The sequence below is a fragment of the Octopus bimaculoides genome, chromosome 18 (assembly GCF_046866305.1).
Source record: "Octopus bimaculoides isolate indiv1 chromosome 18, ASM4686630v1, whole genome shotgun sequence".
NCBI lineage: Eukaryota > Metazoa > Mollusca > Cephalopoda > Octopoda > Octopodidae > Octopus > Octopus bimaculoides.
In genome coordinates, this window is record NC_142945.1 from 26,665,055 (window position 1) to 26,682,305 (window position 17,251).

Below are 17,251 nucleotides of genomic sequence, written 5' to 3' on the forward strand. Positions count from 1 at the left end.
GCATATATATATATGCATATATATAAAAAACGTATGCTATATATATATTGAACGTATTTTTAATAACAATGATAATATATATATGAATATATATTTGATGTCTTTTTAATAGCATACATGGTGTGCGTGTGTATACATACGTACTTACATATATATAAAAATATATACACATATATTCTTACATATGTATATATGTAAGTATATAAACTGACTTTTCAATACATTTTCTTCTCTATTTTGCCATTATAATGTTGTATGATTATTTCTAAGAAGAGTTCCGATAGTTACATTTTTAATGTTTTTTGTTATAATAAAGAATTTTTTTTTTCATTTTCTCCTTTTTTAATGGATATTAAATTCATTTAAAGCAATTTTTTCTTTAATGCCATAACGTTGCTTCTTTATATTTCCATCATGTTTTATTATCAGTAACAGTTATCATCATCATCGTTGTCGTCGTCGTCAACACCATTATTAACGATAGTATCTTCTTTACTATTATTTATTGTTGCTGCTGTTGTTGTTATTATTGTCGTCGTCATCATCATCATCATCATTATTATTATTGTTATAATGATAATATCCATATCATCATCATTATTATTAGTAAAGAAATCTTCATTATTATTATAGCTATTGCTGTTATCCTCATCATCATCATCATCATCATCATCATCATCATCATCGTTGCCATCATTATCATCATATTTTTCATCATTATCATCATCATCATCGTTGCCATCATCATCATCATATTATTATCAACTTCATTATTTATAAAGAGTCAAATATTCAATTTTCGGAAGCCAATCAACAGTTGGGCATCATCTGAACTAAAAAGAAGTATTTGTATTCTATATACCATACTCAGATATTGATTCATTTGAGAAAAATTTTTCCTTGAAAGAGGAAATGCTCCAAGTTCATTTATACAAGAATCTCTGACTTTCATTCTTCCTCTCCAATCATAGTTTTGTTAATGTAGTTCTTTCAGTCATCTATCTACAGATATTCCGCTGAATGGCTACATATTTACGTCAAGGAAATGGAATACACATCATCAACCAACACTAATGGGCATGACTACTTACCAATAAAAAGTTCTATACATCTCTGCACATCTGTCTGCATACATACAGGCGTACACAATAAACTTACTTGTGTATGTGTGATATACTTAGTTTTATATACATACGTACAAACACACTGAAAGACTCATATATTCAGACACTAACACAGGTGACTTCATATTCAATATATCTTTTGTGAATCATTCTGATAGCACATACTTTCAGCAAGGTATTGAAAGATTTATCTTTGCATACGTCTGTGTGTGTAAACACGTGACTATATATACATACATACATATGTATGTGTATATATATACATGCATACATACATTCATTATATATGTGTGTGTGTGTGTGTGTGTGTGTGTGTGTGTGTGTGTGTCTGTATCTGTGTGTCTGTCTGTGTGTATATATATATTATTTTGTGGGTTAACAAATCCACCGTTGGTTTCATGCCGATAGAAATCTCTCAATAATTTTCTAGCCTGCAACATAGAACGTTGGTACTTGTTTCCTTCTTGGATGATTATACATGAAGCTATACGAAGCTGTAGGGGCTTTGGGATAGATAAATAAATAAACAAACAGATCGTGGAAAATAACTCATAAGAACATTTTAATGGTTGTCTCACTTGCATTAGTCCAGGAATCTTTGTAAGGAGTTGCGTTCAGCATAAATTAATTAATTCCTCTTGCTAGAACGCTCATGCGCGTTCAAATTTATAAAAATAAATATTTGTATGTACACTCATATGTGCACATCCATACAAAATATGCGTACACACATATGCATACACACATACACCTGCATTATATGGTTTGTTCGTGTTTGAATATGTGCACATAATTGTGGAGTTTCACAAATTATGATGCCAAACGTGGTCGATGGAGTTTTAAATTCACTGGGTTGTCGATTCATAAGTCTGTGTATGTATAATTGTTGCGAGATTTCTCTCCGTATGAAACCAATGGTAGCCTTGTAAACCCACAAATATACAATATTCATCCACTAATGCGGTGTTGCGTACTCATTCTCACTGTTCGATTTTAGTGTATATATGTGTATGTGTGTGTATATGTGCGCACGCGCGTGTGGTCATAGCATCGAAAACTACTGAGTCATTTTGCACGCTGTTAAATATCTCACCTCGATGAAATAAAATTCTACATCATTTGTGCATGAACGTCAATCTACAATATATAGTTCCTGGTATATAGTTAACTGTTCTTATTGCATTCTCTCTGTAGAGTATTGTGAATTATTTTACATCTTTCTAAGACAGCTTTATTTTTCTTTGTGACCGCATAAATTAACCGCATCGTTCCTTCGTTTGTTCCTGATGGATTTGCATGCCAATCGCAACTGCTGTCGGCTACAGCCATATATTGTGCAGCTAAACGGGTAACGTTCTATAGCTGAACAGCAGCAAACGAAGTGAATAGTCACTGAACCATTTAGTTGTCTTGTGGGGCACTTGTAAATATTTCATATGTTCATTACATAATATATTCAAAGACCATTTTTTCCTGCCTGTTTGTTTAATTTACATTGGTATAAAGTCATAACACTTGGTGAGTCATATATGTGTGTGTGTGTGTGTGTGTGTGTGTGTGTGTGTGTGTGTGTGCACATACACACACACGCACATTAAATACACATGAACTAAAGCGGTTGCGCAATGACTCATGTATTTACCTACATACATATAAATGTATATGTGCATGTGAGTGTATATAAATGCATGCATACCTTTATATATATATATATATATATATATATATATATATATATTCAGTTTGACACAATAGATTAGATTGTTAAACAAAGCTGCAGTAATATATCTAATGAGTACGTATTTACACTAGTTGTGAAAATAGTCCTCGGGGATCGATGCAGAGTACTCTCAGCAGCCAGCCAGAAAGATAGAATCTATTAATAGATGCTGTGTGTGTGTGTGTGTGTGTGTGTGTGTGTGTGTGTGTGTGTGTGTGTGTGTGTGTGTGTGTGTGTACATATATATGCTCATATAGCCCTACATACACAGTACGTAGGAATGAAAGATATTGATATACTAGAGATGGTGTATGTGTCTTAAATACTTTAAAAATGTTGAAACTTTTAATGCATTTTTTTTACTGTTTTCGGACTAATATAATAATAAATGATTGTAAAAAATATGTTTACTGATAAAAATGATGCATTATGCTTCACTAGTATAGCATGGAACAATACTACGATTTTATTTCTCCGAAAAATACTTAACCAAGTCCATTTAAACCTCTTTTTGTAGTTTTCTTTCATTTTGTCTGCTTACATCTTCATGTTGCATCGAAATCTATTGAACAAGTTTCTCCATTCATGCGTGTTTGTTCGATATCAGGCTCGTTATGCGTTATTAATGGTTTGAACTTTTCAGATTTGCCAAAAACACGTGTCTAAATGAATTACGCTCATTTACTTCATTTGTAGTTCATATTCATTAACCCTGTTAATGCCTGCTTCTTCACATGTACGTTATCTATCTAAATTAAGAAGGTCAAAATCAGTCAAACTTTTCCTAATGATGTTCAGTAAATCATGGGCATCTGTATTGGGCCTCGAATCTACACACTTTTTCAAACAGCCATTTCTTCCAAAAATCTCTCTTTTGGAGTAAGGTCAGCGAAGTCTTGAGCACAATGTGTTAATATATACTTGGGAATGACTCTCATGCTCCTGATATCACCTTACACGCACACACACGCACACACATACACACACACACACATTCGTGCATACCACATACACAAACATACACACGTATATGTGTGTATTTATATTTGTATATGTGTATGCACGCGTGCGCGCGCGTGTGTGGACAGACAGACAGACAGATAGATAGATAGATAGATAGATAGATAGATAGAAGTTCATACAAAGAGTGACCTTTTTTTTCTTAAGTACAACGCCCAGTACCACATTATCCATTGTCTGTCTTTTTAAGGTGGTTTTGAGAGCGATTTGAAGGAGATTTTGTTTTTCTTTCTCGCAGACTGAATGACCATTGTGTTGTGACTCTTCCCTTGGCCTGTATATAATTGTTTACACAAGACGTGGTCCATGTCCTTCCTGATAAAATATGCCTGCAAATATAGGCTTCAGAGTAATTTGCGCTGGATTAAAACTTTTACCTGATATAGTTCGTTACATACAATTCTGGGTTCAAATCCTTTTGGTGTTCAATTTGCTTTCTTATTGCTTCAAAATAAGTGATAATAAAAGGAAATATCGGAGATGTTTCATAAGGCGTAGGTAAGGTGCTGTTTGCCTACATCAACGCATTTATCTTCATATAATACATATAGAGATAGAGAGATTATGATCCATGCAGATCCAGTTTCTTCCTACCATCTTGATTGAGTCCAGTTATATCTTGTGCGCTTATGTAAGATTAAGGAAAACTAATGACAAAGATATTCTGTATAAAAGTATTGTTATTGTTGTTGCTGTTGTTATTTGTCCCCGTGGAAGATCGCTTTACAAATTACATTATTTCATCTTCAGTTCCACTGCATGGTATCATGAACAAATTATTTTCTACCATATTTCTGGATCGATGAAATCCTTGTGAGTGAAACTGAGTCGACAAAAGCAGTGTGAAAGCTCGAGCGAAGGACCACTCCTGTCCTAGAACGATGCACATAGCCCAGTTTAACATTACCACCTGGGTCCTGAAGATTTTAGCTGAGTCTACATTGTTGCAAATATGTCAGCAAGGTTTCTAATTGAGGGTAATGCTTTTCAATCATTGTCGGGGACTTTGTATAAGATCATCAACGCTGCCCTTTTCCTTTTCATTTAAATTATTAACTGAATGGTAAAAGGTTAAACTTGATCAGATAAATCTGAGTTCAAAGAGGCTCTAGCCGTGTTCACCCCATCTTTGCCTTTTCTGGTCATAGTACATATAATCATTAGATTCCTCTTTTTAAGATAGTGATGTGTGATAAAAAGGTCATTTGACAACTAATTCCTGCCAGTCAAATAACTTCATCAGTGTTCCTTCATTGGTTCCTTTGTTTAATGTAGTCATTCTTTTATGAGACTTGGTAGTGTTGTGAGGACAGCCTTTCAGTAAGCAGGCTAATGGCAGTTTACATTAAGTGGGAAACAAATGTTCTCACTGGAGAATGAAGTAAGATAGTCATTCCAGTTGTTTATTCCTGGTCATAGATCTTGAGATCTATTATATTGAAATAATTGATGTTGCTAAGTGTTAGTCATTGATTTGATTTACTCAGATTTTTTTTCAATACACGCATATATACATGCTTAAACTGACATTAATACATGTATGTATGTATGTATGTATGTATGCATGTATGTATGTATGAATCGTGCCAAACTGAAATTTGCGCCTAACATTCTAGCATTTACCTGATGAATAGAAATATCAAATAAGTACAGAAGTAAAAAACGTTTTTCTTTTTGTATATTTATCATTGATTCTAAGATCAATACATTTTCTTGGAGTGTCAAAAAGTTTTTACCACGAGAACTAATGGGCGTAATTTATCAGTGATTTTCTCTGACTTACACTGAGTTATTTGAACTAGTTAAAGAGACATGGAAAACACGAAACAAAAGAAATAGAGGGAAATCTTCTACAATAGTTTCGACATTGAAGTTTCTTATTTTTCTGTTCATATTTGTTTAAGTTTAACAACACCATTGATTATTTCCTTCAGTCTTATATCAGGAAACGTAGATAGCTTATATAGATACATGAACAGACAATCGGGCTGTCTTTCTCTCTTTTACTCTTTTACCTTTAGTCGAGCAAATCGAACCCAGGGCTTATTCTTTGTAAGCCTAGTATTTATTCTATCGGCTCCTTTTGCCGAACTGCTATGTTACGGGGACGTAAACACACCAGCATCGGTTGTCAAGTGATGTTGGGGGGGGGAGACAAACACACACATATATATACATATATACGACGGGCTTCTTTCAGTTTCCATCTACCAAATCCACTCACAAGGCTTTGGTCGGCCCGAGGCTATAGTAGAAGACACGTGCCCAAGGTGCCACGCTGTGGGACTGAACCCGGAACCATGTGGTTCGTAAGCAAGCTACTTACCACACAGCCACTCCTGCGGCTAGTAGTGGCCTTTTCTATATAAGTGACTTTTTCTATATAAGATCAACTGTTCCAAGCAAAATATTCTTTGGATGTTCAGATTTTTACCTCCCAGGTGAAGGTCCATTTTGATACCACCTTTATTCTCGATCCATTCGTGTCTGACTCCTGCTAAAATATCACTGGCCTAATAAAATCACATTGTATACTATTTGTAAAATTATTTACTTATAGTGTGTTGCTGGTATTTCTAATTTACACAACAAATTATTAGTGAATGTATGAACCTCTTCCATCTTCTATAGTTGTCAAGCAGTGCAGCGTTGTGCTCTGGTCTACAGTTAACAGTATCTACTTGGTGTGGTGGGGGGGGGGGCTTAAATATAGTTTAGGGTTTTAGAAAAATAAGTTATTCATAATTTTGACATACACATGTGCGATTAACAAAACAAAATCAAATTGAGGTTTTTATCTAAAAATTAACTTTAAAACGTTTTAAAATCCCCATGCGATGAAGGGCAAAGTTGACCTCGACAGAATTTGAATTCATAACGTAACGTCGGATGAAATGAACCGAAATGTGCGTAAACAAACAAGAGCCCTTTTCTACGTTTGTTTCAACATACATTCAACTTATTCTAAACTTTGTTTTACATCAGTAAACGTATCGATTTGAGGTTTAAAAATTCATTTTGCGATCATATAGTTTGTAGTTCGTTCACCACCTTGAGGAAACTTAGCATCAGGTCAACAAATTCCTAGTTAGCTAAATATAATAGGTGAAAGCTATGCACAAGACAGTCCAATGTGATGGAAAGAAGACACACTACCCATAAACCTTCAAAGCAGAATCAGAAAATCCGGAGTATTCTTTCATATTAACCTCTAAAATATGTATATTTATGAGCCTTTGATTAACATTGTTTTATTTACTGTTCATAGCAATATCTCTTGCATAATATGTAAGGTTAAGCGCTTTATGGATGCGAAACCATTGGTCACTCTATGATTGGCCAAATGATTAACTTCCTGCATATGTATATATATACACACACACACACAAGTTTCGAACCCAATATCAAAGTAACATATCGGGTTGCTTCCATTCTTATCTTAAGAATGAACGCATGTAAGTGAAACATGTTAAAGTAATAGTGACCAAGTCATTAATCACGTACACTAAATAGTAGACTTACTGGCGTGGAAGAGTAAATGCCATACTGAATGAATTAATTTGTCTTTTAACGTCATTCGCAGTATAGTGAAACTGTTACTGTGGTAAGGAAATAAATATTTTAAACCACGAGATCATCAAGAACGTACCGAAATGCAAGAATAAATGAATGTTTTAAAAGTTATTGTTCAGAGAAAATTAACTAAAAATCTTGAAAATATATTTTAACATTTTTCAGCGCTCGTATATTGATTGTGGTGCGATTGCTTGGCTGCCCTACTTTTCTTTTTAACTGTTTTACGTTCTTCTATTTCACTGTCTTGTATTTGTGTTTTATTTAATTTTCCTATACTGGTTCCATTCTTTGAATATTCAGGTTACTATATGTAGGTAGCTTTTGAAAATTTTGATATTTGGATAATGCCAGAACAATACTGATATTTTCAAGTGAGACACTCTTTGCAAGCTGTAAATAGATACAATACTTACTGTCATTCAATCACACGAAGGTAACTGAGATGGAATACTTTGTCTATAATTTAACCTATATAGTTGCATGCCTTTCCCATTAACAACAATACAACAACCATGGAAATTACTTTTCTTATAGATTATGCTGAATTCTACGCGTCTTGGTTAAACTTGCCACAGAGTAGGAACCAGGTTTCTTCTGGGAACGATAGCAAAACTTAATAATAACCTTTCCAGTGAGTTTTTCTTACACAAACACTTATGATTTAAATATTACATCATGAAGGACTGATATTGTGAATGTATTGGTTATCTTCCGTCAACTGACACAATATATTTTGGGCACAAACACACAGCTGTATGGCTAAGAAGCTTGTTTTAGAATAAAATAGTTCCTGATCTAACATTGCTGTGCAACACCTTGGGCAAGTGTGCTTTACCATTTCATTTTGTTAATCCATGCCTTGTAAATGAAATTAGATAGACAGAAACTATGTGGATATCCATCAAATGAACCTGTTTGAAGGTGGGAGTTCTCATGTCACTATCTGGCACTTTGGTAGCTTTAATGGAGTTCATTCCATTAAAAGTATTCTGGCCATGCTACTTTATATTACAGTAACCTATGAGTCATGATTCTCCCCAACAACCTTCTTTAAAGCTCTACTAAAGTGGTTTTACTTATAGTATCTCAGCTCCATAATGTTTTTGTTTTTATTTAGATAGGGCAAATTTATTTTAGACCAATGCAAAAGAAAATTTAACCACATACTTGTTATACAAATGATAGTGAATGAAATGAGAAAGTAGGAAGGTCTGCATTTTCTAGGTAGAAACATTTCTCAAAGAACAGTCGTTTCCATAAGAACTTATATCTGTTTATGGATAAAGGAGACGCAATATAGTAACATCATGCTATGTTCTCCAAATAAGCATGAGTCATAATAATTTCACGGGAGGATGAAATGAGTGTTATAATGTGCATAACTTTTCAAAAAGCTTCAAAAATATGAGAGTAAATAGAGTTGGGAATCAAAACTTGATTGCAAACTCACTAGACCTGTGACTTGCCTTCTACTTCTATGGTGATTCATATAGATTAAATTTATGGTTGATTAAATATATATGTCCCAATAATAGAGGTGGCTAAGACATTGACTTATAATTCTGTTTAGGTTCACATTTCCATTACAATATTTTTTTTTATACGAAATGGCTCCATAGAACATCACTAAACTTTGTAACTGATAAAACTAAGATTATGATGCACAGACACATTAATGGCTATACAATCTTGCTGTTTACATTTCAGCTTTGGAAGATTTATGAGAACAGCTTTGAAGTGATTTCCCTTTCCCATTGAATTTTATATTTTTCTATCAGATATTACTTGACAAAAAAAAAAAACTAAAGAAAATCACATCAAATTAAATAAAATTGCATTATTCAATATTCTCCAAACACCCACCATCAGTTTTATTAATAAATATCTCAACATAACATAACAATGAGGATTTCTTCCAAAGAAATGTTCACAGCTTTCTTTACAGAATACAATTCTATCTATGAGAACCTGTTGACATAGAGACAAATGGTTATTGATATTAGTGCTGATGCAAACAGCCACATCCCTTCAATAGCCTCGTCAAATTCTTTGTTTTGATTTCCAGTCTTAAAGACCATTATTCAAATACAAACAACAATTAACCAATGTTAGTCATATGATTTCAATTCTTTTGCTCTTTTCATATTATTCTGTATTTGTTTATATGTGTGTCTGTATGTATTTATGTGTGAGTGTAAGTCTGTGTATCTCATATAGTTGACTTTTGCTTTTCTTTTTTTTTTATTGTATTTGGTTCCGTGCTTTTTCCCAGTATTTTTCTTTTGTGTTCTTTTCTAGGATTTCTATTAATTACTGTTATTTATGTTTTTGTATTCATTTGCTTTTGTTTAATTATATTTGTCTCCACTTTTGTGTATTTTTTTATTTAATTTGAATGTTAAGTTATTTTTATTTTCTTTTATTTTTAATGCCATGAATGTCTTTAGATTTTTTTTTTCCTCTACCATCTCATTTCATTTCTTTTGTCTCATTTGGTTTCTTTTGTTGCTGTTGCTGCTATTAGCCAAATTCCTGCTGGCAAACTATGATGATTGTCATGAGACAGGTTCAAACTGAGCTTTTATTGTTTTACCTCAATGTTAACCTATGTAGCATGGCTTTGCATTAGCATTCATAAATCTATGTATACATGCACATGCATGCAAGTGTGTCACTCTATGTAATACATATACTCCGCTTTTTCCCTCAATGTTGTAATCTGATAAGCCTTGTCTGCAGTATTAAGCCAATATCTTAGTATCACACATTATTTTGGCAAACTTAGCCTCAGCTTCCTGTAATTGCACTTGTAACTGACAAACCCATGGTTTAGTCATATTATAAATACAGAATGGAGAAAAATGCAGCAATTTACCAGAGACCTAAGAGCATTGGGTTAAATACCATTCAGTATTTATTCCAATTCTGTCCATTCTGAGTTCAAATCTTGCCAAGCATAAGTCTTCCAGGATTGATTTATTGAGAATCAGTCCATGAGAGTAGATTATAGAATTGATACAACAGCAAATGAGATGTTTTCTGATATCTGCTCCAGCTATGTGCATTCTGAGTTTGAACTCTGCCCCATGGCCTGAGCAAAATTCACCTCCCACAGGATCCTAAATGCCTTGAGTAGAGGATAACTGGAGGCATTTACTGATACAGACAAACTATGTTTATAGAGAAAATAACAAACAATGTATCACTCGTACATTTAAATAATGCCTACACTAAGCTTGGTATAGTGGTTATTATATAAATTTTCTAGCTACATATGCATATATATCAAGGAAGAAGTTAGGATAACAAATATGACTTGAAGTAATTTTCGATATGGAACATTTTAGATTTATGGAGAACGAAGATTCTTAACATAACTATAAAATATGTAACATTTAATTCAAGACAGAAAGATTATGCAACATGAAGACTTCAGTGTGTGTGTGTGTGTGTGTGTGTAAATATACATATATATATATATTTATATATATATGGACAGACAGATAGATAGACAGATAGTTTTGAGTTGGCAGAGTTATTAGTTTTAGGAATATTACTTTTTCTGATTCCCTGCACCAGGAGTTCAAATCCCACAGAGGTGAACTCCACATTTCATTCTTCCAAGTCAATATATAAAATGTCAGTCAAGTGTCAAGTACTAAGAACTTGACTCTTTTTTCTCCATATCCAAGTCTGCTGAGCAGTGCTCTCAGAACAGATAATGAGTGAGCACACACCATGTCTCTTTCCCCAGATATGGAGATGTGTTGAGCAAGGGTCAAGCAACCTTTTCCCATAGTAAAACTAAAATGCCACCAGAATGGAAGTACAGAAGAATATAAAGTATATATACCTATGTACACATACACACACACATACTTGCATATTTTTACTTATATATATATATATATATATATATATATATATATATATATATATATTCACATGCAGTTAAATATATGTCCAATTGTTTCACACCCATAAAGCTTTATAGATTACTCATCAGATATATGAGTCATCTATAATGCTAAGTGCTATATGGATACAAAACCATTGGTCACTCTATGACCGGGCATATATTTAACTGCATGTAAATACATTACCACTCTGTCCTTTAGAGCATGCTTCTTTTTCGGATATATGATCCACTGACGATATATATATATATATATATATATATATATATATATATATATATATATATATATATATATATATATATATATATATATATATAATTGTGTGACTCTGGTACCAAACTTTATTAACCCTGTCTCTTCCTTGCACGATACTGGTGCCATGGAGAAGAAAGGAAAAGTTTCATGCACCAGCAATGCCAAGTCTGCCACAAGAAAAACTATTGCCCTGCCCTACACCTAAAGAACATACTTTCTTGGGGTAGATATTCAAGCCTTCTACAGTAGACAACAAAGGCCTAATGTTATGTTTGAACAATAGACCACATTGGTAGCCTTGAAATAAGTAGTAGACTTGTGACTTACAGTCTTTTAGTCTATGTGTTCAAATGTATCAATTTACTAAACTAAAATATGTTTTATCTTCCAGCCACTGTTTCAAAATATGGCTGATTAATAGAGTCAAGCTAATTAGGATTTTTTTTTTCTTTAATTATATAGAAAAGATAAAGATAATAACATTTGTCTGCCAACCAGAAATAAGAATAGTTATTCAGGATATTGTGAAAATAATCAATAGCTAATCAATATTCTAATCCTAATTTCACACCACATATATTTAGATTTCTAATCGAACATTTCCTCAGAAGATAATTTTTACCTAATCTTGCCATTTTTCTTTCTTTTTTTTTTTTTTTCCTTTTTCAAAATAATTGATATTAGATAAAATCTGTTAATGTTTATTCTTATTTTTATTTATTCTCAAACACCTACTTCACGAAAAATATTCTGCTTCATTAGAGATTATGAATAATTTTATACATTGATAAGAGACAGTTATGGGTTGACTGTAGATAAAAACATGATTTATGCCATTATACAACGTTTTCTTTCAAAGTGAATTCCACATGAAATTTTAGTTCACAGAGACATTGCAAAATTAGAGGAAATGATTTGCATTCATTTCATCAACGGTTCAATGGTTCAGTACACCAAAATAGGTAGTACTGTTCTGAGAGATATTTTTTTTTACCATGCTAGGAATACTACATCATATATTGCACAGCAATATGAGGCTTCAGCCATCTTTCACAGCAATAATCAATTAAACAATGAAGCAGTTGAATGAAAATAAGGCTTTAAAATAATTAGACTAAAATATAATTAGAATATAAATATATTTCTAAATTTGTGAAATTTATTGCAACTCTTTTGAACAATATTGTTTTATTAACTTTCTTAGAGTCATGAGAAAGTTATACTACAATAATGCCTTTACCAAGGTAGAAAATATGAGATGCCAAATCACCATCATCAGCATCCTTTAGCGTCTGTTTTCCATGCTGGAATGGGTTGGACAGTTTGACCAGTGCTGGCAACCAAAGAACTACACCAGGTTCCAGTCTAATTTGGCTTTGCTTCAAGAGCTGGAAGCCCTTCCTAACTCCAAACAATCTACAGTATGTACTGGGGGCTTTTAACATGGCACTAGCATGAATACTTTTATGCAATAATGGCAGAAGTGCTTTTTACATTATACAAGCACAGGACTCTTACAGGCCAATCCTCTTCATCGGGTGGGGGAGGGACATCCTTAACACTTCTGCTGTAGAGGACAGGTCTTCTTGAATACAGCATGGCACCATATATCTCGGTTTTTATCATCTCAGATATTTAATACTTATATTGCATCTGAACTGCTGTACCAAATTCTAAAATTGACTCTGTCTATATATTAGAAAGTATTTCCACATTAATGCTAACAACCCAAAGAGAACCATTACTGATAGAAACAGAAACCAAATAACATTTGACTGTCTTAAAAAACAAAACATTAGATGTGTTCCTGAGAAAAGAATGAAGGTTATGTCTGGCATGTTTTGGAGTACAGATCTGCTCAGTCAAAACTGGCCCTAGGGTAAATAACAACAATCAAAATAATGATATTATTACTAAACCATGGCGTCAGCAAACCAGTAAATTAGTATTATTATTAGTAGTAATAGAGTAGGTATAGTTTATGTTTAGAAAGAGTAGAGGTTTTAGAAACTTTAGTATTTTAGTTACACGCACCTGACACAACCACAAAAGAAAGAAATTCTGGCACATTGATAAATGATTGTTATAAAGTCTTGTCAAATTTATTTTTTATTTTCAGGAAATATTTGGTAAAAAGATGATTCTGCACAGTTTTGAAAAATAAGGCACTTAATTGTATTCTGACTAGATGTTATTTTAACATTTTCCTATTTCAGTCAGCTTCCTCTTTATGTGTGTGTGTGTGCGTGCGTGCGTGTGTGTGTGTGTGTGTGTGTGTGTGTGTGTGCGTGTGTGCGTGTGTGTGCGTGCATACATGAATGTGTGCTTGCATGTGTGCATGCATACTAATTAATTCATTACACTTTTCTGTAATGAAACAGAATACATCCTGGCATACAATTAGATGATTCACTAATGAAAAATATGACATCTTGTGATTATAATTTTTTTCTTTTTTTAATCATCATTGATAATAGAATATGTTTGTTCTCATAATATTTGTTAGGTAAAAGATAGAATTCCCCCTACATAGAGTGATGGTCTGTAATAGATTATTGTCTGAAGCTAGTCTGTTTGGGTTCAAATGTGTGTTTATGTGTCCCAAAATAGTTATACAAAACATCAATTCTTCAGCTGATTTAATTATCAATTCATACAGTTAAATGATTTATTTGACTTTAATGGCATACAAGGAAGAAAATTATGAACCAGTTTGTAGACAAGGAATAACTCATTCATATGCTCTTATGAGGCAACATGTTACTTTTGATCCTATCACATTATCAAAGACAAGATCTTTGAGTTCATTTCTGCCATAGTCCTAACAAATAAACTCTGTTCATCTCTTTCATTTACGCTTCTTAAATTTGAGAAGTCAAAGTACGGTTTCTTTTCCTGCTTGAATGGGAAAACGAAACTGTGACTAAAAATTGTCAGCATATTGTCTCAACTTATAAATTACCACATCTCTCTCAACATCATCATATTCTTCAGTTTTATATTTTTCATTTTCTTTTTAGTTATTTAGAGTATACATAAATTATTTCACTGACAAAAGCCAGCACCAAGATTAATAGCAAATATATTATCTCATATCTTGTTGCTAGACTCGATCAAATTATAAAATGTAAGCAGGTGTTTGCACTGTGCTTTCTTAATTCTAGACTAAATTTACATTTCTAGTCATGAACAATAACTGAACATATAAAATATGAAATAAATTCAGAGCAAATTGATATAAACAATTACACCAATGGAATAAAATTATTCTCAGAATTTCTTTAATATCAATTCAGATTTCTATTAAATTCAACTGACTTTTTATTACTGTCAGTTTATTAAATATATTAATTTGCTATAAACTGCTGCTGAATTAGATATTTTATCCCCTTTATGAATTTTCTAATTGTAAGCTATAAATACAGTCTAAAAATACTTGTTAAGAACTTCAGAATATTTTCTAACAGATGTAAGACATTCAATTAAATATAATCCTGTTTTCCTTTATACAATACACACAAACTCTTTATCAACTACAATGTGTCTGAGGGGAAATATTTTAGGAGAACATACCAAATATAATTACTGTAGCATTTCGTGTATGCAATGAAATAAACTGAAAAATCTTTGATTGTTGGGATTCTTAATGCAATGAGGAGGCAAACCTTCCTCCAAAACTTATAAAATAAAAAAAATAATAAGTGGGAAGATAGCTCCAATAAATGAACCAATGGAAGTTTTTGGAAAATAATAATGATGCCAATAGGAATGGATTTTGTCTTTAAAGCCAGCTGTTGAAAACAATTGTACACAAGGCATATCAAGGTAATATTTATCCCCACTTAAACATGGATCTTCTGTTGGAACAAGCTATACTGGAGTAGATACCATGAGAGAAACTCCCATATTGGCTTTTGGTGCAAAATGCGCTCTTGTTTATATCACTAACAGGGAGATAAAGCATATTCTCCGTAGTTGGCAAAACTTGGAAGTGATCTGTACATACATAGAGAAGTGATCAATGTAGATTTTAGAAGTGATCAGTATATACAGAAACAGCAGGAATATAGCGCTACCAATTATGATAAACAATATAGATGAGAGAAAGTAGGAAAAACAAATCACTCTAGGAGTATTTAAAATAAAAATCAAACAAGAGAGATAACACAGGGTGAAATTATTTGGAAATAGTAACATTGCAGATGGGAATGGATTTTTCCATTAAAGCTACATCTATTATTAGTATTGAAACATATATTCTTTTATTTTTTTATTTGTTTCAGTCATTTGACTGTAGCCATGCTGGAGTACTGCACTTAATAAAACAATTTGACCCCAGGACTTATTCTTTGTAAGCCTAGTACTTATTCTATCAGTCTCTGTTTCTGAACCACTAGGTTACAGGGATTAAACACACCAACATTGATTGTCAAGCAATGGTGGGGGGACAAACACAGACACGCATATATATATATATATATATATATATATATATATATACGATGGGCTTCTTTCAGTTTCCATCTACCATATCCACTCACAAGGCTTTGGTCGGTCTAAGGCTATAGTAGAAGACACTTGCTCAAGGTGCCACACAGTGGGACTGAACCCGGAACCATGTGGTTGGTAAGCAAGCTGCTTACCAAACAGCCACTCTTGCACCTATATATATATATATATATATATATATATATATATATATATATATATATTTATTTATTTATTTATGTGTTTCAGCCAAATGGCTGCGGTCATGCTGGTATATAAAATAATTATTAGCAGCAGAAGCAGTATTAGAACCAAAAGGTAATATTTATTCCCATTTAAAATTGGATATTGCATTAGAACACAGAGTACTGTGACAGTGACCATGCGAGAACCACTCATATGGGCTTTTTGGTGCATATAAGCACTCCTGTTTACATTGCCAGTGGGAGACAAATCTCCCGCCATTGCCACCACTAATACTACCAGATCATGTGATTTCAGCCTTCCCTGGCCTTGTTAATGGTAGACACTCAACCACTGGAAATGGTGGCAATATCATCACTAGCGATATCTCCACTAACAATACACATATGATATATGAGTGTGTGTGTGTATATATATGTGTGTGTGTGTGTTTATATATATACATATATATTTGTATATTTGTATATATATATATATATATATATATGTATGTATAATCATATATATATATATATATATTTGTATATATATACACACACACGCACATATATGTATATGTGTATACATACATGTGCTCTCACTTAAAATTTTCTGATTCTAATGTTTGTGTGTGTGTGTTGGAGATGGGATTTGGGGTTGTTAATGTTTAGTACAGTTAGCCAATCCTATCTCTCTGTATTTCAAATATTTATACTTATATAATGTCATACTGCTAACAACTCATTTCAAACTTGTAAAAAATTGAAAACATATACTGCAACTTCTACGACTACTACTATCAAATAATAATAATAATAATAACAATAACAATAGCAATAATAATAATAATAACAATAACAATAATAATCATAATATATGTGTATATATTTACACACACATAGACACATTTTACTTTATTTTTGCAAGGGAATATTGAGATTTACTTTGAAGTTTTGGTTTAGTAG

General features: G+C 32.6%; 1 protein-coding gene across 3 annotated transcripts in view; it reads left to right on the forward strand.

The window, feature by feature from the left end:
- LOC106872046 (uncharacterized) overlaps positions 1–17,251 on the forward strand; it is a 188,529-nt gene that overhangs the window by 100,238 nt on the left and 71,040 nt on the right. Inside the window, exon 1 of one of the 3 annotated variants that reach the window (XM_089365925.1) lies at positions 9,859–10,006. The exons of the other annotated variants lie outside the window; for them this stretch is intronic. Within the exon in view, the coding sequence (XP_089222051.1) occupies positions 9,874–10,006 (133 nt within the window). The 5' untranslated portion in view covers positions 9,859–9,873. Of the gene's footprint in view, positions 1–9,858; positions 10,007–17,251 lie in introns of those variants that run through there. 3 annotated transcript variants of the gene reach the window in all.